General features: G+C 44.9%; 1 protein-coding gene across 1 annotated transcript in view; it reads left to right on the top strand.

Annotated features, from left to right (window-relative positions):
- LOC311109400 (zinc finger CCHC domain-containing protein 2-like) overlaps positions 1-24,881 on the top strand; it is a 59,696-nt gene that overhangs the window by 1,337 nt on the left and 33,478 nt on the right. The window contains exons 2-3 of the mRNA XM_084152262.1: positions 7,161-7,296; positions 8,899-8,969. Of these exons, the coding sequence (XP_084008388.1) occupies positions 7,161-7,296; positions 8,899-8,969 (207 nt within the window). The remainder of the gene's footprint in view (positions 1-7,160; positions 7,297-8,898; positions 8,970-24,881) is intronic.

The raw sequence follows: 24,881 nt of genomic DNA, 5'->3' as shown, positions 1-24,881 counted from the left end.
GGGCAGGGGCGCAGCCATGGGTGGGCCTGGGCTTGAGAGCCAGGTCCACTCACTGGGGAGCCAGGCCCAGACAATCAGAATGATTTCTCCCCACAAAAGGGCTTTATTACAGACAGAAATACTCCTCAGACGATCCCACAGGTGAAGAAGCCGGATGTGGAGGTCCTTGGCTGGCGTGGTTACAGGTGGTCTTCGGTTGTGAGGCTGGTTGGATGTACTGCCAAATTACATTTTAGACACTCTTATCCAGAGCGACTTACAGTTAGTGAGTGCATACATAATTTTTTTAACTTTTCATACTGCCCCTCCGTGGGAATCGAACCCACAATCCTGGCGTTCAAACGGCATGTTCTACCAACTGAGCTACATCCCTGCCGGCCATTCCCTCCCCTACCCTGGACCAATTGTGTGCCGCCCCATGGGTCTCCCGGTCGCGGCCGGCTACGACAGAGCCTGGATTTGAACCAGGATCTCTAGTGGCACAGCTAGCACTGCAATGCAGTGCCTTAGACCACTGCGCCACTCGGGAGACTGTAATTCTCTAAAATAATGTTGGAGGCGGGTTATGGTAGAGAAATTAACATTAAATTCTCTGGCAACAGCTCTGTTGGACATTCCTGAAGTCAGCATGCCAATTGCATGCTCCCTCAAATCTTGAGACATCTGTGACATTGTGTAGTGTGACAAAACTGCACCTTTTACCCAGCACAAGGTGTACCTGTGTAATGATCATGCTGTTTATTAATCAGCTTCCTGATATGCCACACCTGTCAGGTGAATTGATTATCTTGGCAAAGAAGAAATGCTCACTAACAGGGATGTAAACAAATGTTTGCACAACATTTGAGAGAAATAGGCTTTTTGTGCGTATGGACAATTTCTGGGATCTTTTATTTCAGTTCATGAAAAATGGGAACAACACTTTATATGTTGCGTTTTTATTTTGGTTCAGTAAATATAGCAAGCGTAGCTCAGTAGACTAATGTAGCTAGCTAATGTTAGCTAGTTAACTTGGTGATGAACGCTAGGCGTGTAGCTAGGTAAACTTAGCTAGCTAACGTTAGCAAGTTATGAATCTCTTCATGCTATGTGACTAAGTACTGTTTTGTCCATATTCATCCATCTCTGAATGTTCCGGATGTTTTAAAACCAAAAGTCTCTGCTAGGTTGCGAGACGAACGTGTATGCAAGAAGTCATTTCATGCTCTCGCGTTTGACAGCAGGGAGGGGCAAAAGGGAAAGTTAGTGATGTGCGTTGCCCTTGACAACACAGCGTTGCCCGTGAAAACACATGTACCATTCTCGGATTCTTAGAGCATATGCTTTAGTAAAGGTTTGCAAACTAGATAAACTGACAAATAGTGAACTGACAAATAGTAGATGGGCTGCTGCTAAAATCTAGGCTCTTAAGTGCATCATGTAGAGAGGATGAGAGAAGTTGTAGAAGGCTATAATAACAAACATGCCAGTTTTATGCTTTCCTTTCAAATTAAACATGTTGTTTACAATCTTGGATGAGTTTTAGTTGCTCTATTGCCCTGAATATAAATCCATCTGCCACATAACCTCAGGGAAAGAAAATCGTTGTGTAATCAGCAAAAAAGGGGTGTTGCATGAGAACTCTTGCCTGTGTTTTGAGGAGACTGAGGGGAGAAAGTTAATCTCTTGAATCTGTTCACTGATTTTTTCCGAATTGTGAGACTTTCAAAATTCCGCTGGCTCATTTTGACAATGTAGATTAGGCTATCCCAATGTCTTACAAAAGACTAAAAGAGTATGTCTAGTTCTCAACGGTTGACATTTGACAGATGGGGGAAGATGCAGTATTTGTGAAAATTGTATCTGCTTTTGTGCCAAGGATTAACAACAAACACTCCTCCTTTGAATCCTTTGAGCCTACCTTATTCAAAACAGTAAGAATGTATTTTTGCTCTGTGCTCATGTGGCAATTAAATAATTAAATCACTACATGTGAGGACAGAGTCCAGGCTTTATTTGAGGCCTACTTTGAGTTTATTATTATTATCGTGATTCACTGTGTTGAAATGGACATACAGCTGGATCACTCCCCGTGCCACTGTTTGAAAGAACACCACCTCAGATACAGTATTTTTTTTGTGGCTTTAAAGACGCAATATGTACGTTTTTGGGCAACCTGACCAAATTCACATAGAAATGTGAGTTATAGATCTGTCATTCTCATTGAAAGCAAGTCTAAGAAGCGGTAGATCTGTTCTATGTGTGTTATTTCTATGCTTCCCGTTCTTAAGTTTCATTTTTTGTTTTGTTTCGTATATTACTTTCGGTTTGGAACACCAGCTTGAAACAGCCGAAAATACAATATTTAGGATTATGAAAAATATATTTCACAGTGGTTTAGATGATTCAACGATTATTTACACTATACTTGCTTGTTTCATGAACTGAAATTAGGGGAACTATTAGAATTTTAGAAACCAGGAAATGGCGGAGCGATTTCTGCATATTGCATCTTTAATTGATCCATCCAGTGATGACCCCGTATGGCTGTGTCTTAGTATGTGACATCCTCATAGAAATAACAACTATTCTCTCAAGATGGAGCCCTCTTTAGTGGGGTTTTGCCCTAACTTAGCCATATCAGCTGCTATTAGGGATGTGACTAGCCTCGTCACGAACCAGGCTTCCCTAAAACAGCCTGGGGAAGTTCATGGCAGAAGAATACTCCTGAGTGGCGCAGTGGTCTAAGGCACTGTGCCACTAGAGATCCGGGTTCGAATCCAGGCTCTGTCGTAGCCGGCCGCGACCGGGAGACCCATGGGGCGGCGCGCAATTGGCCCAGCGTCGTCCAGGGTAGGGGAGGGAATGGCCGGAAAGGATGTAGCTCAGTTGATAGAGCATGGCGTTTGCAACGCCAGGGTTGTGGGTTCGATTCCCACAGGGGGTATGAAAAAAATAAATAAATAATGTAAGTCGCTCTGGATAAGAGCGTCTGCTAAATGACTAAAATGTAAAGAATAGCTAAATAGGGGTGGGAATGAACCCAGTGTAAATCAGTGATGCCTCACAACATGTCAAACCAATCAAATGCCTTGCTTGGGTGGAACACCAATAGTGTTCACTAGATTTAGAGTCGTAGGTTCAACATTGCGTGAAAATGGCCGGGAAATCGCAGATTAAAACAACAAGAGTTTCTAAACCCAGAGGCACAACATCGAAACAGACCAGGCAGGGGTATGAGAAGTCAATGGGTATGTTTATATGAGTACGTTTATAATAATTTGATTATTAAACTGATTATGGCAGTAGGCCTAGTATGGCATTGGTCATGTAAACATCTTAATCGGCGTAAGGTCATAATCGAAGTAAGCATACAGCGATTAAAACAGCTTGTTTTCTGACAATCTTTTGAATTATTAGGACATGTAAACGCCTTAATCAGAGTTACAGCGGTGTATTAGATCTGCACATGTGCTAGCACCAGCAGCGCAAGCTTCCTTGTTTTGCGCGAGTTCGGGAAAAACTAAAAGTATGCATCTTTTAGAAATAGTTTTCCCATATAAACGTTATATGTCCAAACTCAGAATTAAATAGGCATCACAAAAATAACATGGCTGCTGTGGTAGAACGTTTATTTTGATTGGCAATTTTCTGCTTTTATCAAAGTCCCATCAGGTAGCCTGATTTCAGATGTGTCCATGTAAACAGGATTATTAGGGAAATATTTATTCTTGCAAAGCATGTAAACGTTTAAATCGAACTATTATATTATTCGGACTATTCACAATAATCGTAATATTGTGTGCATGTAACCGTACTCAATGAGAAGTGAAAAAGTATTCCTTAGTTGTTTAATTTTCTCTAAATCTAATGGTGCAATCTAGATTCGAGCCAACGTCTTAAGTAGCTGAAGATGTTATTACTCCAACCTTGTGAAAGTGACAAACTGACACGATTTCATTATTTTCAAAAACAACTTCATATCGAAGGAGTGAGTGCCTTTGATTTGACAGCCTGCACATGCGCAGGTCGGCTCGAGACGACCGTTAGACCCGATGACGTGTTTCTACGCATGACCTTAGCTAGCCAACATCGCCATGACATCACCTACAAGTGTGATAGGCTAAAACTGCTGTCCAATAGAAATCCCCTATCTTCATACCAGTGCCGGTCGATGGCGTTTAAGATGAGGGAGGATGATTATTTTTATTTTTATGAACATGGCCTTATTTCTATTACAACATATTGGATGACTGTCATTCATATTCCATTCACCCAGTTCAATGTAACAGCGATAGGTTTAGGCTACTACATTTTCCCTATACCCATCATGAGGTTGCTACAACCTACGAATGAATGTAGGTCGACACAGGTCGAGAGAGAAATTTGAGTAATCAAGGTGACAGATTCAATACCGCCTTGCACACTCTTGCCTGAATCTAGCTGATCTAGGTTGTAATCAATAGAAGTTCAAATAAACCTACCATTAAAATTATAGACTGATCATGTCTTTGTCAGTGGGCAAACGTACAAAATCAGCAGGGGGATCAAATACTTATTTCCCCTCACTGTATCTCTGTGTGCCTGCCTGATGTCATATAGCCACTTGAAGAAAGAGAATTTGAAGCCAGCAACCTCACAACTCATAGCCAGCAATTATGATCTGAAGTAGAGCTACCGCTGAACTGATATGGCATTAGGTTTTAGTGTGTTGTTATAGCGAACACAGCCATCCACCCCCACAGTTTACCAGCAACAAAGGGTTCAGTCACCCATGCTAACTACACAATGGTCATTTTGTCATGCAGCCCATGGTTCACCATGGGAATCTGATTATCTGAGCTGAGGGTAACCGCAATTCGACCTTCCAGTGCATAGTTTACTAATGGCTCAAGTACTGGACACAGGTGGGAATCGCTTGGGTTAGATCAGTGTTTCCTAAACTTGGTCCAGAGGACTGAGTTTGCCCTAACACTACACAGCTGATTGATCAAAGCTTGATGATTAGTTGATTATTTGAATCAGCTGTGTAGGGCTAGGGCAAAAACCAAAACATGCACCCCTTGGGGGTCCCGAGGACCGAGTTTGGGAAACCCTGGATTTGGATGGTCTGAATCTCTAACCTGTGCTGCTGTGTCCAATCGATGTACAGGATATAGAGGACAAGTTGCAAATCTGATGTAGAAGAGATTCACATATTTAGGCTATTTTTGTGTAAAGTGTAAACGGGCTCATAGAGGGACTCCCTCTCCAGTTCAACGTGCTGTTCATTCTCCCTCCAGCCTCCACTGAAAAAAAATGATGATGTCCACTGACTGACTCGTTCCAGAAAATATCCCTTGATGACCTCATGGTGAAACCTCCCGGCCCAGCAGCAGATGTCGAGTTTTTAATTGCGAAATGAAATCAGAGGGAACAATTTCAGGCCAGTTGTTCCTGGACCTGGACCATGTCAAATGGAAAGAGGCTGCATGAAAGCAAGGCCCTTCAAACAACCAGCAGCTGGTGTGGCCCCAGTGTTGTTTGGCATCAGTCAGTATGCCACTGCCACTTAAATAGGACCAAGTCTAGGCTTATATTGTTCTACATTTGAATGCCAGCAATGGTTGTTTTTCCCCTGGTATATTCAAAGCATATAGAACTAGGGCTATTCCTGTTTTCATATAGGCCTACTAGTGCCAGTGTATAGGCCAACTGGATCTGTACTCTGACTCCTCTGGCTCTGAGGGGCTTGTGTTGATAGCCTGGGGCTGAACTGTGTTCTGTTCTCCGCTGACCTTCAGCGGAGGGTAACTGTCAGTATGTGTTTGTCTGCTCCTAGCTGATAGCCGGGGACCAAAGCCCTGACTGACCCCTTCTCATGGGCTGCAAACAGGGAAAGTGTGTGTGTGTGATGTGCGCATGCGTCCGCCTGTGTGTGTGTGTGTGTGGGGGGGGGGCTAGCTGCTGTCGGCCACCAGATAAGTGTTCAAAGACCACCTCATCAACAATGGCGTGGGTCCCTGAAGGACAAAAGCGCCACGACGGCGACACCACCACCACAACGATAGTACCACCACCACGACACAACCAACAACACGACGTCACCACCACCACGACACCACCACCACCACCACGACTACACCACCACCACCACGACACCACCACCACGACTACACCACCACGACGACTACACCACCACCACGACGACTACACCACCACGACGACTACACCACCACCACGACGACTACACCACCACAACGACTACACCACCACGACGACTACACCACCACAACGACTACACCACCACGACGAAGACACCACCACCACAACGACTACACCACCACCACAACGACTACACCACCACCACGACGACTACACCACCACCACGACGACTACACCACCACCACGACGACTACACCACCACCACGACGACAACACCACCACCACCACCACGACAACACCACCACCACGACGACAACACCACCACGACGACGACTACACCACCACCACGACGACAACACCACCACGACGACAACACCACCACCACCACGACACCACCACCACCACCACGACAACACCACCACGACTACAACACCACCACGACAACGACAACACCACCACCACGACAACACCACGACGACACCACCACCACCACGACACCACCACCACCACCACGACACCACCACCACGACAACACCACCACGACACCACCACGACGACACCACCACAACGACAACACCACCACCACCACGACAACACCACCACGACGACAACACCACCACCACGACGACACCACCACAACGACAACACCACCACGACACCACCACGACAACACCACCACCACGACGACACCACCACGACACCACCACGACCACGACGACACCACCACCACCACGACACCACCACCACACCACCACCACCACGACAGCACCACGACGACGACAGCACCACGACGACAACCCCACCACCACGACAACACCACCACCACGATAGCACCACCACCACGACAAAACCTCCGCCGTCAACGTTTAATTTTAGACCAGATAGCTGTTCGCTCCCTCACACCTGACAGATGATCCGGGAGCTTGATAGTTTGATTCATCTTGGTGTTCTTCCTGTGTGTGATGTCATCATGTCTTTAATTGCCTGAGTGCAGCTGCAGTGTTGAAGGCTTTCTACTCACTGCTGTGTTTCCCAAGGCCCAGAAAGCAGAGTACCTGGGCCCAGCCGCCGTCGCCACCGAAGCCAGTCTGGATGAGAGGACTCAGGGGCACTGTGCCAGCCAGACACCCCCCAGCTGCAGGACCCAGCAGGGAAGCAGAACCCAGAGGGAAGGTAAGCCACAGACAGACAGACACACAGACAGATACAGTCACAAATGCACACATCCACAGTCCACTGGGAAGAGAATGTCGACACAGTCCCATACACACTATAGTCAAACACACACACACACACACACACACACACACTACTATTACTGTAAACTAAGTCCAATAAGAATGTGGGGTGTAACGGTACACGTATTCATATGGAACTGTTCGGTAAGGGGACCTCGGTTCGGTCCACATTGAACCCGAATGAATGCATTAATTATATATATATATATATATATATATATATATATATATATATATATACAAACCCTAGGCCTATAGGTTATACCTACGCTGCGTTGTATTCCTCTTGAGTAAATCTGAGCTAATGTTTCAGGCTATTCCGTGAAAACAACTAGAGCCTACGCGCACGAATTCTAATCTTAACTGGCGCATTTGAAACGTTCCTTTTGTGAGGCGCAGCCGGGAACTAGTTCTGTAAGATGGCGAGCGGTGGGGTTGACAAACCAGGAGGATTCTCCATCATCGTTTAAATCTCCAGTTTGGGAACATTTTGGCAAACCCTGTAGATTACAACGGCGATGGACAGAGAGAGTTTTTTTTTTGCCACTGCTCAACAAGAATAGCCTATGGACAGAGAGAGTTTGGCGGATGGCAGGAGAACGCTACCTGCCCCAATGCATAGTGCCAACTGTAACGGTTGGTGGAGAAGGAATAATGGTCTGGGGGCATTTTTCATGGTTCGGGCTAGGCCAGTTAGTTCCAGTAAAGGGAAATCTTAACGCTACAGCATACAATGACATTCTAGACGATTCTGTGCTTCAACTTTGTGGCAACAGTTTGGGGAAGGCCCTTTCCTGTTTCAGCATGACAATGCCCCCGTGCCCAAAGCGAGGTCCATACAGAAATGGTTTGTCGAGATTGGTGTGCAAGAACTTGACTGGCCTGCACAGAGCCCTGATCTCAACCCCATCAATTTGTGGTCCTCTGTAGCTCAGCTGGTAGAGCACGGCGCTTGTAACGCCAAGGTAGTGGGTTCGATCCCCGGGACCACCCGTACACAAAAAAAATGTATGCACGTATGACTGTAAGTCGCTTTGGATAAAAGCGTCTGCTAAATGGCATATTAATAATTAATATTAATCAAACGCCTTTGGGATGAATTGGAACACCGACTGCAAGCCAGGCTAATCGCCCAACATCAGTGCCCGACCTCACTAATGCTCTTGTGGCTGAATGGAAGCAAGTCCCCGCAACAATGTTCCAACATCTAGTGGAAAGCCTTCCCAGAAGAGTGGAGGCTGTTATAGCAGCAAAAGGGGGTTCAACTCCATATTAATGCCCATGATTTTGGAATGAGATGTTCGACGAGCAGGTGTCCACATACTTTTGGTCATGTAGTGTATATGGAATTACCATTTACTTTTGTATTTTCTTAAACAAAAATTAACTGCAGTAACTGTTGGCATTTCATTTTCCCGCTTGTACCGAAACCGAACCATGGCCCCAAAACCTCAATACGTACCGAACCGTGGGTTTGGTGAACCGTTAAACCCCTAATATGAATGTATGTAGTAACCTCTTCCCTCTGTCCTTACAGCTGTGCATATAGAGAAGATTGTGCTGAAGCGGATCTCACAGAGCAGGACAGACAGGGAATACAATTTTGAGGTATGTTCTCAGTCTTTCACCCGGGAATTAACTTTTCTTGCCATTTTAAATTAAATGGTAATAAACATCGACGATAGTGTAGTTGAGCCAGTCATTGCTCGTGGAACAGCCAGTCCTCTGCTCAGCCGATGCAGTGCAGTGGAGTTTCCTGTGAGCGTTTCCTGTGCCTGTGGCATTTGGCAGTGGGAGCTGAGGAGCACGAGGTCACTACTCCAGGAAGAAGGAGAACGGAGGGAGGGAAGGAGAGGGGAGGGGGGTGTTACATCAATGTCTCCCAACTCTCGAACACCTCCTGAAATGTGTAAAGAAATGCCTTTTCCCTCTTTATTTAATTTCAATGGAACCTGCTTCTTATATTCTACGCAAAAACAAAATGATTGAAGACACTGCTAGCCAATCAAAACCCGGATGAATTGGTGATTGTGTAGCCTAGTAAAGTGGGTCTGTTTTCTATCTCCTAGCGGCTTGTTCACTTTCCTCCATGGTCTGGTGGGAGTGGTTTAGCAGCTCTTAAACAGACATCACAGCCTGGCCTCTGGAAGACCACAGAAAGTGGAAACTGAAAGCGTTTTAACTACTTTGCCGATATGAAACAAAATGACAATCATAATATCAGTCAAAATTATCAAATTCCCAGTTTATGCTACAAAACCAACTTTAAAATATATATATATTTTTAAATAGGTTCTATTTGATTCAACGTTCCATGACGTACACTAAGGCATTGTTGGCAGAATAGATGGATGCAGTTCAATGCATGATTCATATAATTCACCAATACATTTCTTGGTAGTCCAAAAAATATTGCTATCAGGTTGTAAATCACAGCTGACCTGGTACATTGTTTGCTGCCTCCATTCAGGATGCACTGTTTCAGTTTCAACGGCTCAATATTTTGAACATAAACAGAAGACTGTAACTAAGGCTGGGAATGTTGATACAATCAAACTAGCAAAGGGCAATGATCACACGTCAGTCATAACGTTGCTAATAGGCTAGCACACGTGTCAAACACAAGCGAACAGGACACACAAGCGATTTTATAAATGAGTCAACAGTTAAGTCATCTATATGAAATTACAGCCTGATGCGCTCGCAATCGGTGAATTCAACTTCAGTTGCGCTGCTTTCGTGTGTCCCGTTTACAGCGTGCAGCGGAGGGAAAGAGTACAGACACATGCCACAGTCCTAGATAGGCTACTAACATGTTGCAGTCTGGCTTCGGTTTTTAAAGCTTGACAATGAAATAACCAAAAACAGAAAACCTGCAACGAAACACCCTGCAAAGGAGAAACATGTAGGCCTGTTACAGCAACATGTTGAGTGCACCATACAGCAATGCTGCGTTCAACCGCACCGGGGATCCACGCAGTGCAAAAAAAAAAAAGCGAAAACATGTTTAAGTTTCAATGTTACAAAAACCTAGAGCTACGTTTTTGTTATTTTGAGTTTTAAATACTTTGTGATTTGGGTCGCAACATATTATACACCTCTGCAAGCAAATCAAGATTATCCCGAGTGGCGCAGTGGTCTAAGGCACTGCATCGCAGTACTAGCTGTGCCACTAGAGATCCTGGTTCGAATCCAGGCTCTGTCGTAGCCGGCCGCGACCGGGAGACCCATGGGGAGGCGCACAATTGGCCCAGGGTAGGGGAGGGAATGGCCGGCAGGGATGTAGCTCAGTTGGTAGAGCATGGCGTTTGCAACGCCAGGGTTGTGGGTTCGATTCCCACGGGGGGCCAGTATGAAAAATTAAATAATGTATGCACTCACTAACTGTAAGTCGCTCTGGATAAGAGCGTCTGCTAAATTACTAAAATGTAAAATGTAATAGCAGCAAAGGCTGGAAAATATGATTTCTCTTCTTTTGTTTTAATATGTTAAAATGGTATATACAGCATCCTATGTACATAAGTGGACATTATAAAAGGCCATATCTTTTCAAATAAAACAATGGCCAGTTTGGGTCGCAATTGCACTTTTTTGTAAAAAAATTAAAAGGCTATGTCTGGCCCTCAAATTCGTTTCTTTTTTTTCCAATATGGCCCATGCAGTGATTGCGTTTGACACCCCTGGGCTAGCAAATCTATTTATGTAGCCACCTATTTATTTAGCAAGCTAAAAACACTGAGTCTAATGTTAGTTAGCTAGCTAGCTAGCTAGCTAGCTAGCTAGCTAGCTGCTGGGAGGATGTCATGTCAGTGGAGGAGTGGGTGAGTGACTGAATTTTCCCAGTCATATTGTTTTTCGTTGGCTACAGATAGAGATGCAGGTGTCATTTGGTTAGCTAGCAAGAAATGTGAATCGCTTGCTAGCTAGCTATGCTGAACTATTATCCACAGTTAGCATATCTCTTAGTTGTCAATCAAATGTATTTGCAGGCAAATGGGCGGGCAGGCAAGTTCCCATTCAGTTGTCAAAACGTGGGTTGGGACCAGCATGCATTGCCAGGCAAGCTACAGAAGGACGAGCAGGCTACTATTCCTCATCGTTTATCAGTGCAATGTTGACGGCCAACTAGCTGAAAAGGTTTGAGAGGGTTTATCTAATGTTCCCTCGTTAGATTTTAGCTCATCTCGCTCTGGCTAGCATTAGTTGTTGATCTTGTTGATGTGCGTAGGCAACTGAGGGAGAGAGCCTACCTTTTCATGGTTGTTTGATCAATAGGACTGTGAACTTCGCAAATGTAAGGGGACTCCCGTGGTGTTTACATATTTGCAGAAATCCATTCAGGTGTATTTTGTGGCTTTTGGCGATTGCGTTCTAATGATCTAAAGTCGTGCTGTTGCTACTGCCTGTAAACACACAGTCCAGTTCAAAGTGAATGATGTCAGGCCTGTGTGGCAAATGGCTTATTTGCATATAGACCTACTGTAGCTCTGATTGGCTACGGAACACCGGTCTGCGTAGACTCTGGTCCTGGACAAGACAGATGTTTTTATCAGGTTTTATTTACTGCAGTGTCTATTAATTGTCCAAACGCACGGCCCCCTTCCCCACTCTATATTGATATAGAATCTTCACAAATGCCTTAGTATACATAATTCCCAAACATTCTATGAATTGATGAAAACGTGAAAATGACCATATTTAAGTGTTCGCTTGTCCGAAAATGTAAATAAAATAAAAAAGTGTCATTCTTCCAGGGGGTGTATATGAACAGATTTTAATGAGATTTCATGTTGCTAAAACGCTGTCAATTCCACTTTAAGCTCTCCCACCACCACCAGTTTCATTTTGTTATCCTCTTTAATGCTGGCACAGCCACAACAGTCAGACACTGTAATCCTAAAACCGGTCTGAACACTGTGTAAACCATACAGCCTAATACCTGTAGTTTTTTTGTGTGGGTGGGTTACTCAAGTTTCAAGTCTTTATTTGTCGTATGTACGGGATACACATGGTATACGCCGTCCAACGAACATGCTTACTCAGTGTTTTCCATTAGCACCTGCCGTCTGCTAATCAGCCGGTGGCAGACTCATTTTCAACCGGCTACGTTTTCCACTTCATAGTAAAGTTGCAATATGTAACTTTGTGGGCGACCCGACCAAATTCACATAGGAATGTGTGTTATACAGTGGGGGGAAAAAAGTATTTAGTCAGCCACCAATTGTGCAAGTTCTCCCACTTAAAAAGATGAGAGAGGCCTGTAATTTCCATCATAGGTACACGTCAACTATGACAGACAAAATGAGAGAAAAAAATCCAGAAAATCCCTTTATAGGATTTTTTATGAATTTATTTGCAAATTATGGTGGAAAATAAGTATTTGGTCAATAACAAAAGTTTCTCAATACTTTGTTATATACCCTTTGTTGGCAATGACACAGGTCAAACGTTTTCTGTAAGTCTTCACAAGGTTTTCACACACTGTTGCTGGTATTTTGGCCCATTCCTCCATGCAGATCTCCTCTAGAGCAGTGATGTTTTGGGGCTGTTGCTGGGCAACATGGACCTTCAACTCCCTCCAAAGATTTTCTATGGGGTTGAGATCTGGAGACTGGCTAGGCCACTCCAGGACCTTGAAATGCTTCTTACGAAGCCACTCCTTCGTTGCCCGGGCGGTGTGTTTGGGATCATTGTCATGCTGAAAGACCCAGCCACGTTTCATCTTCAATGCCCTTGCTGATGGAAAGAGGTTTTCACTCAAAATCTCACGATACATGGCCCCATTCATTCTTTCCTTTACACGGATCAGTCGTCCTGGTCCCTTTGCAGAAAAACAGCCCCAAAGCATGATGTTTCCACCCCCATGCTTCACAGTAGGTATGGTGTTCTTTGGATGCAACTCAGCATTCTTTGTCCTCCAAACACGACGAGTTGAGTTTTTACCAAAAAGTTCTATTTTGGTTTCATCTGACCATATGACATTCTCCCAATCCTCTTCTGGATCATCCAAATGAACTCTGGCAAACTTCAGACGGGCCTGGACATGTACTGGCTTAAGCGGGGGGACACAACTGGCACTGCAGGATTTGAGTCCCTGGTGGCGTAGTGTTTTACTGATGGTAGGCTTTGTTACTTTGGTCCCAGCTCTCTGCAGGTCATTCACTAGGTCCCCCCGTGTGGTTCTGGGATTTTTGCTCACCGTTCTTGTGATCATTTTGACCCCACGGGGTGAGATCTTGCGTGGAGCCTCAGATCGAGGGAGATTATCAGTGGTCTTGTATGTCTTCCATTTCCTAATAATTGCTCCCACAGTTGATTTCTTCAAACCAAGCTGCTTACCTATTGCAGATTCAGTCTTCCCAGCCTGGTGCAGGTCTACAATTTTGTTTCTGGTGTCCTTTGACAGTTCTTTGGTCTTGGCCATAGTGGAGTTTGGAGTGTGACTGTTTGAGGTTGTGGACAGGTGTCTTTTATACTGATAACAAGTTCAAACAGGTGCCATTAATACAGGTAACAAGTGGAGGACAGAGGAGCCTCTTAAAGAAGAAGTTACAGGTCTGTGAGATCCAAAAATCTTGCTTGTTTGTAGGTGACCAAATACTTATTTTCCACCATAATTTGCAAATAAATTCATTAAAAATCATACAATGTGATTTTCTGGAGAAAAAAATTCTCAATTTGTCTGTCATAGTTGACGTGTACCTATGATGAAAATTACAGGCCTCTCTCATCTTTTTAAGTGGGAGAACTTGCACAATTGGTGGCTGACTAAATACCTTTTTTCCCCACTGTAGATCTGTCATCATCATTGAAAGCAAGTCTAAGAAGCGGTAGATCTGGTCTATGTGTGCTCATTTTTGCGTCTTTTACTTTTGGCTTTGTACACCAGCTTAAACAGCTGAAAATACAATATTTTTGGTTATGAAAAATATATTTCACAGCGGTTTAGATGGTAAAATGATACTCTACACTGTACTTGCTTGTTTTGTAACAAACTGAAATTAAGAAAACGATTAGAATTGTATCAACTAGGAAATGGATTTCTGCATAGTGCATCTTTAACTAGACTACTTTTCATTTAAAAGTTTCAATTCGCTAGTCCGTCCCGCTAGAATGAACGATACGCGTCTGCTATCGATCTATTGATAGGATAGGTGCCTGTCAGTCACAAAGCGAGTGATGACAGGGAAACACAGTCTGCTGTCTGTCCCGCCTCCCGGTACAATTTGTATGCGCTGTGGTTGGTTGCACTCAAATTTCTTTACACGGAGGCGGGAGAGAGCATGATGCTTGTAAATTTGCCTGTCCCATGTAATGGAAGTGGTGACGATGAGTCTAAATCCACAACTTGGCCTAATTGTTGTTTTCTGACAGTCATTTATTTTCTTTCACGTGTTTCACATAGCCAGCCACTCTATTTACTGTGCGTTGATTGACAACTGAACAGCAAGTGTTGACTAATTTATAAAAAGTGTCAAACTGACTGAATAAAGTTGATCTCCTATATCAATTTTTCACATTTACATTTTAGTCAATTGGCAGACGCTCTTATCCAGAGCAACTTACAGTAAGTAGTGAGTGCAGACATTTTCATCCTTTTGTCGTAATGGTCCTCCGCGGGAATCGAACCCACAACCTTGGCATTGCGAGAGCCATGCTCTACCAACTGAGCTACACGGGACCACATATCCCTTTTGTAATTCATAAATCTCGCGACGTGGTTATATGTCCATGGTATTGCATTGGGACAAGTAAACCAAAGTAGTTCCTAGGTTTCCTTTCCTAGGAAGTTGGGACTTGCCAGACAGTGACCCTCGTAGCCTATCGAATCTCATCGGTGAGAGAGCCGTTCATTTGGCTCCATCATTTGCATAGGCTATTGGTAGGCCTAGGCTTTTTGGCGATTATCTGCAGATAAATTATGAAAATATTTTGATGAAGATGGTGAATAGAGCTCCTTTAGCAATACATTTTGAACCCTGGCTGGCTACTTGTGGAAAACACAGCTTACTTGCAGGTTCCTTCTCAACAATGCAACAACAATAAGAAATAATATAAGATAAGAATATGATATAATACAGGAAGGCACAATTTATAGTCCGATCTTTACACATGTTTTGGGAAAGGGGCAATGTCTTCCACAAGCACATGGAGTAGGAAAAAGTAGCCAGCCAGGCTCTGCGGGTTAAGACATTTTTTGCAGAACAAGCTATTTATTTTGTTGGCCTCTGGTACATTTTAATGCCTTGATTCAATCCAAAATACACAGCAAAATTATTTAATACTTTATTGAGTTTACCTCCCAGATTAGAAATATGTGTTTACAATTTAAATTTCAAATTTAAATTACAGAAAATACACTGAACAAAAATATAAACGCATCATGTAAAGTGTTCCCATGTTTCATGAGCTGAAATAAAAGATCTGAGAAAATGTTTCTCTCTGATTTTGTGCACAAATGTGTTTATATCCCTGTTAGTGAGCAGTTCTCCTTTGATAAGATAATCCATCCTCCTGACAAGTGTGGCATATCAAGAAACTGATTAAACATCATGATCATTACACAGGTGCACCTTGTGCTGGGGACAATAAAAGGCCACTCTAAAATGTGCAGTTTTGTCACAACACAATGCCACAGATGTCTCAAGTTTTGAAGGAGCGTGCAATTGGCATGCTGACTGCAGGAATGTCCACCATAGCTGTTGTCAGAGAATTGAATGTACATTTTTCGACCATAAGTCGTTTTAGAGAATTTGGCAGTACGTCCAACCGGCCTCACAACCGCAGACCACGTGTAACCACGCCAGCCCAGGACCTCCACATGTGGCTTTTTCACCTATGGGATCGTCTGAGACCAGCCACCCGGACAGCTGATGAAACTGTGGGTTTGCACAACCGAAGAATTTCTGCATAAACTGTCAGAAACCGTCTCAGGGAAGCTCATCTGCGTGCTAGTCGTCCTCACCAGGGTCTTGACCTGACTGGAGTTTGGCATCGTAACCGACTTCAGTGGGCAAATGCTCACCTTCGATGGCCACTGGCACACTGGAGAAATGTGCTCTTCACGGATGAATCACGGTTTCAACTGTACCGGCCAGATGGCGTCATGTGGGCGAGCGATTTGCTGATGTCAACGTTGTGAACAGAGTGCCCCATGGTGGCGGTGGAGTTATGGTATGGCAGGCATAAGCTACGGACAACGAACACAATTGCATTTCATTGATGGCAATTTGAATGCACAGGGATACTGTGACGAGATCCTGAGGCCCATTGTCGTGCCATTCATCCTCCGCCATCACCTCATGTTTCAGCATGATAATGCACAGCCCCATGTCGCAAGGATCTGTACACAATTCCTGGAGGCAGAAAATGTCCCAGTTATTCCATGGCTTGCATACTCTCACCAGACATGTCACCCCATTGAGCATGTTTGGGATGCTCTGGCTCGACGTATACGACAGCGTGTTCCAGTTTGCCGCCAATATCCAGCAACTTCGCACAGCCATTGAAGAGGAGTGGGACAACATTCCACAGGCCACAATCAACAGCCTGATCAACTCTACGCGAAGGAGATGTGTCGCGCTGCACGAGGCAAATGGTGGTCACACCAGATACTGACTGGTTTTCTAATCCATACTCCTCTACCTTTTTTTTAAGGTATCAATGACCAACATATGCATATCTTTATTCCCATTCATGTGAAATCCATAGATTAGGGCCTAATTTATTTATTTTAATTGACTGATTTCCTTATATGAACTGTAACTCAGTCAAATCTTTGAAATTGTTTCATGTTGCATTTATATTTTTGTTCAGTGTATATGAATTCAGTCTATTGTTAGTTGTTTTGGATATCGCTTAGGACTATATGATCAGAACTATCTTTCTAAATAAGAGCACATTAAACCTTTTTATCATTTAACCTGTCTTGTCTTGAGTTTTTAAAACACCGAAACAAGTGTAACATCAGCACTACAAAATAGATTCGTGGAATTTTCTTCTGCCTTTTCATTATAGGATAGACACTTGTGGTTTCTAGCTGCACCAATCAAAGCAGTGGAGCGTGGTCCAAACCATTCATCATGTGGCGAGGGGTGGGAGCGAGGTTCCAAAATGTATTCATATCACATGCAATTTTACCATTTTATAAAACGGTAATATATTTTTTAAATACAGACTAGCTAAAACAGAATTGAAACTTGACAAATGATCCAATGGATTATGGTAATGAAGTGGAGGTTCAAAAACATAACTTTGCACCCCCTAATTTTATTTGCACAGATGGCCAAGTGTAGGCTACAGGGAAAAGCTGCTTGGCTCAGCTCAGTCGCAACTCGCGAAGAGGAAGAACTTTGCAGTTGTTTCCGATTAATAAACAATGCCATGCTGGTGGGTGGTAACGTTCAAATAAAACCCAGCCCTGAAAAGAAACGTAGACTGAAAAGTATTAGTAGCGGCATTCACACGGAAAATACTTTGACTAAAACAATTACTTATTGACTTAAATTGTTGTGCAAGTGTGTGTGTGTGTGTGTGTTTTTTGGGGGGCCATTTTAAAGCCAGTTCTTTGTTGCCAATATTAACTCCATTACCTCAGCAGGTGGTGCCAGGGCAGGGCAGGGCAGAGAGAGGAGAGGGGAACAGCAGGAGAGAGGTGCTCCGCTGGGGGATTTTCCTTTGTCTAGCCTGCCTGCCTGAGCCCAACACAGCCACGACCCTACCCCCCCCCCCCCCCCCTCACTCCGCCCTGCTCTGATCCTTCATGTGATTCAGCCTCTAATGAGGGATGAGGAAACTGCTGCTGTGCTGTTTCCCTCGGAGCAGGAAGCACACACACACACACACGTTATGATTCTGCCCATGGTGTTGTTGTTAAAGGGACATTTTTAAAAATGTTCAACTTCATATTCATCACCTCCAGCACCACCCCAACATCAACACGTGAAAATTGCGCATTTCTATATTTTGTAGTAAAACAGATAGAGGATGATACTGTGCATTCTGAAAGTATTCAGACCCCTTGACTTTTTCCACATTTTGTTACGTTACAGCCTTATTCTAAAATTGATTAAATCGTTTTTTCCCCTCATCAATCTACACACAACACCCCATAATGACAAAGCAAAAACAGGTTTTTAGACATTTTTGCTAATTTATATAAAACAAAAAAATGAATGTCAGTATTCAGACCGTTTAATAAGTACTTTGTTGAAGCACCTTTGGCAGCGATTACAGCCTCGAGTCTTCTTGGGTATGACGCTACAAGCTTGGCACACCTGTATTTGGGGAGTTTCTCCCATTCTTCTTTGCAGATCCTTTCAAGCTCTGTCAGGTTGGTTGGGGAGCGTTGCTCTGTACTTTGCTCCGTTCATCTTTCCCTTGATCCTGACTAGTCTCCCAGTCCCTGCCGCTGAAAAACATCCCCACAGCATGATGCTGCCACCACCATGCTTCACCGTAGGGATGGTGCCAGGTTTCCTCCAGACGTGACAGTTGGCATTCAGGCCAAAGAGTTCAATCTTGGTTTCATCAGACCAGAGAATCTTGTTTCTCATGGTCTGAGAGTCTTTAGGTGCCTTTTGGCAAACTCCAAGCGGGCTGTCGTGCCTTTTACTGAGGAGTGGCTTCCGTCTGGCCACTCTACCATAAAGGCCTGATTGGTGGAGTGCTGCAGAGATGGTTGTTCTTCTGGAAGGTTCTCCCATCTCTACAGAGGAAGTCTAGAGTTCTGTCAGAGTGACCATCGGATTCTTGGTCACCTCCCTGACCAAGGCCCTTCTCCCCCGGTGGCTCAGTTTGGCCGGGCGGCCAGCTCTAGGAAGAGTCTTGGTGGTTCCAAACTTCTTCCATTTAAGAATAATGGAGGCCACTGTGTTCTTGGGGACCTTCAATGCTGCAAAAAAATTTGTCTCGAAGCTCTACGGACAATTCCTTCGACCTCATGGCTTGGTTTTTGCTCTGACATGCACTGTCAACTGTGGGACCTTATATAGACAGTGTGCCTTTCCAAATCATGTCCAATCAATTGACTTTACGACAGGTGGACTCCAATCAAGTTGTAGAAAGATCTCAAGGATGATCAATGGAAACAAGATGCACCTGAGCTATGCAACCCGAGTTTCATAGCAAAGGGTCTGAATACTTATGTAAATAAGGTATTTCTATTTTTCACTTTTAATAAATTTGCAAAAAATTCTAAAAACCTGTTTTCGCTTTGTCATTATGGGGTATTTTGTGTAGATTGTGAGGATTTTTATTAGTTAATCCATTTTAGAATAAGGCGCTAACGTAACAAAATGTGGAAAAAGTCAAGGGGTCTGAATACTTTCCGAAGGCACTGTAAGGTTTTCCAATGACATCATCAACCAATTAGTAGACAATTAGTAGGCAATGCCTCCTCATAATTGGTTAAAATCACACGATGCACACCGATGATGTAATTGAAAACCCCAATCTTCCTCTATATCTTTTTTACTACAAAACATAGAAAACACACAATTTTCAGGTGTTGATGTTGGGGTGGTGTTGGAGATGAAAGGTTACGCGAGAGAGATGTTCAAAAACCTGTCTCGCGTAACCTGTCTCGTTTTCCGCCAACAGTGTTTTCTTTTTTAACTCCAGTGTTGACTTGTCTGCCTGCCAAAGTGAACTGGAAATTATGAGTTTCATTTTGTTGCCGAAATGAAATGTTTGGGTACATTTTGAGAGTTATAATGTGTATCTAGATGATTTTGCTTTTCTTTAGTGTGAAATCAAATGTGACGTCTGGCGTCTAAATGCTAGCTAACCAAAACAAGGGAAGACTAAAACGGATAAATGTCCTGAAATAGTCAGACCGTAGCCTAGTATAAATGACTTGTATCCTGGTCTCCTAAGTAGAACTACCAAAAGGCTCAGTGTGAAATGTTGCCGTGTGAGATGATTTAGGCTTGCTATCTGGAGCATGCTAACAGAATCTAGACCGAGGAAAGGTATGCCTGCTGGTGCTGACGGCCCAGAGGGCCAGAGAGTTTGCTTGCCTCATCAACCCCGTCGCCCCAGTTACACACACAGTCAGGACCAGGAGAAACAGTTGTGGCCATGTCCCATCAATGAAATGGCTTTAATTCTTTCATTACGATCATTAGGTGGACGATAGTTTTACACCACGGCGCTTGGACCTGTCTCGTGTTTTAATACGATCTATGGTCAAAGTCCTTTTCAGCTGACAAAGGAAGCAAGGAAGCTGTTTGAGACAGTTTGGACACGACCCGGACAGACTGTCTGTGCTGTTCCAGTGGAGAGAGAGATTGTCACGCCGGTTTTAGCCATCTATTCATCATCTAACCCACCCAGCCCCTGGCCAGGCCAGCGCTGCCCTGTGCTCCCTGTGCTCTGGAACTGTCCTTTCTCCCCAGAGGTACATCTGGTTCTGGACTTGGCCCATGGACATGGCTGGTAAACTAAGCCAACTCAGTCAGAATACCCACTATACAACCTGGTAACAAGGCAGTAAAAAAACACACAACTGGCTGGCTGGCTGGGAAGACCTGGCACCCTGTGTACATACACCGACTCACACACCGACTCACACACCGACTCACACACCGACTCACACACACACACACACACACTCACTCATGCAGGGACGAACGCAAACAAACACATACCCTTGCTTTGTTCCTCTCACATTTGGCTCTCACTCTGTTCCTCTCACATTTGGCTCTCACTCTGGTCCTCTCACATTTGGCTCTCAACTCTGTTCCTCTCACATTTTGCTCTCACTCTGTCCCTCTCAACATTTGGCTCTCACTCTGTCCCTCTCACATTTGGCTCTCACTCTGGTCCCTCTCACATTTGGCTCTCACTCTGGTCCTCTCACATTTGGCTCTCACTCTGGTCCCTCTCACATTTGGCTCTCACTCTGTCCCTCTCACATTTGGCTCTCACTCTGGTCCCTCTCACATTTGGCTCTCACTCTGGTCCCTCTCACATTTGGCTCTCACTCTGGTCCCTCTCACATTTGGCTCTCACTCTGTTCCTCTCACATTTGGCTCTCACTCTGTCCCTCTCACATTTGGCTCTCACTCTGGTCCCTCTCACATTTGGCTCTCACTCTGGTCCCTCTCACATTTGGCTCTCACTCTGGTCCCTCTCACATTTGGCTCTCACTCTGGTCCCTCTCACATTTGGCTCTCACTCTGTCCCTCTCACATTTGGCTCTCACTCTGTGTCTCTCACATTTGGCTCTCACTCTGTCCCTCTCACATGTGGCTCTCACTCTGGCCCCTCTCACATTTGGCTCTCACTCTGGTCCCTCTCACATTTGGCTCTCACTCTGGTCCCTCTCACATTTGGCTCTCACTCTGTCCCTCTCACATTTTCGCTCTCACTCTGTGTCTCTCACATTTGGCTCTCACTCTGTGTCTCTCACATTTGGCTCTCACTCTGTCCCTCTCACATTTGGCTCTCACTCTGTCCCTCTCAGATTTGGCTCTCACTCTGTGTCTCTCACATTTGGCTCTCACTCTGTGTCTCTCACATTTGGCTCTCACTCTGTCCCTCTCACATTTGGCTCTCACTCTGTGTCTCTCACATTTGGCTCTCACTCTGTGTCTCTCACATTTGGCTCTCACTCTGTGTCTCTCACATTTGGCTCTCACTCTGTGTCTCTCACATTTTGCTCTCACTACGTCCCTCTCAGATTTGGCTCTCACTCTGTGTCTCTCACATTTGGCTCTCACTCTGTGTCTCTCACATTTGGCTCTCACTCTGTGTCTCTCACATTTGGCTCTCACTCTGTGTCTCTCACATTTGGCTCTCACTCTGTGTCTCTCACATTTTGCTCTCACTCTGTCCCTCTCACATTTGGCTCTCACTCTGTGTCTCTCACATTTGGCTCTCACTCTGTGTCTCTCACATTTGGCTCTCACTCTGTGTCTCTCACATTTGGCTCTCACTCTGTCCCTCTCACATTTGGCTCTCACTACGTCCCTCTCACATTTGGCTCTCACTCTGTCCCTCTCACAATTTTGCTCTCACTACGTCCCTCTCACATTTTCGCTCTCACTACGTCCCTCTCACATTTTGCTCTCACTCTACTGCTCTCACTCTAACATCCTACTGGTTGACAGGCTTCTTTGTCTAAGAGTGAGTGAGGGGCGGAGTGATGTAGCCGTCTGTTCCTCTGGGCAAAGAGAACAGGGCATCCACTCTGCATTAGCAACCAAGCCAGACAGACAGAGGGGGACAACAGGCCTCTGCAAGACTGCACAGCCCAGAGCCAATACCACACACAGGGGATGTTAACAACAGGGATTGAAAGAGGAGACAGCGGACTAAAAGCCTCAGTTTGGCCACTTTGGTTTTGAACGGGGCAGTTCTATTCCGTGTGTAGTGGTTTTGAAAGGGGCAGTTCTATTCCGTGTGTAGTGGTTTTGAACGGGGCAGTTCTATTCCGTGTGTAGTGGTTTTGAACGGGGCAGTTCTATTCCGTGTGTAGTGGTTTTGAACGGGGCAGTTCTATTCCGTGTGTAGTGGTTTTGAACGGGGCAGTTCTATTCCGTGTGTAGTGGTTTTGAACGGGGCTGGTCTATTCCGTGTGTAGTGGTTTTGAACGGGGCAGTTCTATTCCGTGTGTAGTGGTTTTGAACGGGGCTGTTCTATTCCGTGTGTAGTGGTTTTGAACGGGGCAGTTCTATTCCGTGTGTAGTGGTTTTGAACGGGGCAGTTCTATTCCGTGTGTAGTGGTTTTGAACGGGGCAGTTCTATTCCGTGTGTAGTGGTTTTGAACGGGGCAGTTCTATTCCGTGTGTAGTGGTTTTGAACGGGGCAGTTCTATTCCGTGTGTAGTGGTTTTGAACGGGGCAGTTCTATTCCGTGTGTAGTGGTTTTGAACGGGGCAGTTCTATTCCGTGTGTAGTGGTTTTGAACGGGGCAGTTCTATTCCGTGTGTAGTGGTTTTGAACGGGGCTGTTCTATTCCATGTGTAGTGGTTTTGAACGGGGCTGTTCTATTCCGTGTGTAGTGGTTTTGAACGGGGCAGTTCTATTCCGTGTGTAGTGGTTTTGAACGGGGCAGTTCTATTCCGTGTGTAGTGGTTTTGAACGGGGCAGTTCTATTCCGTGTGTAGTGGTTTTGAACGGGGCAGTTCTATTCCGTGTGTAGTGGTTTTGAACGGGGCTGGTCTATTCCGTGTGTAGTGGTTTTGAACGGGGCTGGTCTATTCCGTGTGTAGTGGTTTTGAACGGGGCAGTTCTATTCCGTGTGTAGTGGTTTTGAACGGGGCAGTTCTATTCCGTGTGTAGTGGTTTTGAACGGGGCAGTTCTATTCCGTGTGTAGTGGTTTTGAACGGGGCAGTTCTATTCCGTGTGTAGTGGTTTTGAACGGGGCTGGTCTATTCCGTGTGTAGTGGTTTTGAACGGGGCTGTTCTATTCCGTGTGTAGTGGTTTTGAACGGGGCTGTTCTATTCCGTGTGTAGTGGTTTTGAACGGGGCAGTTCTATTCCGTGTGTAGTGGTTTTGAACGGGGCAGTTCTATTCCGTGTGTAGTGGTTTTGAACGGGGCAGTTCTATTCCGTGTGTAGTGGTTTTGAACGGGGCAGTTCTATTCCGTGTGTAGTGGTTTTGAACGGGGCAGTTCTATTCCGTGTGTAGTGGTTTTGAACTGGGCAGTTCTATTCCATGTGTAGTGGTTTTGAACGGGGCAGTTCTATTCCGTGTGTAGTGGTTTTGAACGGGGCAGTTCTATTCCGTGTGTAGTGGTTTTGAACGGGGCTGGTCTATTCCGTGTGTAGTGGTTTTGAACGGGGCAGTTATATTCCGTGTGTAGTGGTTTTGAACGGGGCTGTTCTATTCCGTGTGTAGTGGTTTTGAACGGGGCAGTTCTATTCCGTGTGTAGTGGTTTTGAACGGGGCAGTTCTATTCCGTGTGTAGTGGTTTTGAACGGGGCAGTTCTATTCCGTGTGTAGTGGTTTTGAACGGGGCAGTTCTATTCCGTGTGTAGTGGTTTTGAACGGGGCAGTTCTATTCCGTGTGTAGTGGTTTTGAACGGGGCAGTTCTATTCCGTGTGTAGTGGTTTTGAACGGGGCTGTTCTATTCCGTGTGTAGTGGTTTTGAACGGGGCTGTTCTATTCCGTGTGTAGTGGTTTTGAACGGGGCTGTTCTATTCCGTGTGTAGTGGTTTTGAACGGGGCAGTTCTATTCCGTGTGTATTGGTTTTGAACGGGGCAGTTCTATTCCGTGTGTAGTGGTTTTGAACGGGGCAGTTCTATTCCGTGTGTAGTGGTTTTGAACGGGGCTGGTCTATTCCGTGTGTAGTGGTTTTGAACGGGGCTGGTCTATTCCGTGTGTAGTGGTTTTGAACGGGGCAGTTCTATTCCGTGTGTAGAGGTTTTGAACGGGGCAGTTCTATTCCGTGTGTAGTGGTTTTGAACGGGGCAGTTCTATTCCGTGTGTAGTGGTTTTGAACGGGGCAGTTCTATTCCGTGTGTAGTGGTTTTGAACGGGGCAGTTCTATTCCGTGTGTAGTGGTTTTGA

The sequence above is a fragment of the Coregonus lavaretus genome, assembly GCF_964263955.1.
Source record: "Coregonus lavaretus genome assembly, chromosome: 34".
In the NCBI taxonomy this organism is placed as follows: domain Eukaryota; kingdom Metazoa; phylum Chordata; class Actinopteri; order Salmoniformes; family Salmonidae; genus Coregonus; species Coregonus lavaretus.
The sequence above is the reverse complement of the archived record's forward strand: the minus strand, read 5'-3'. Positions and strand labels throughout refer to the sequence as shown.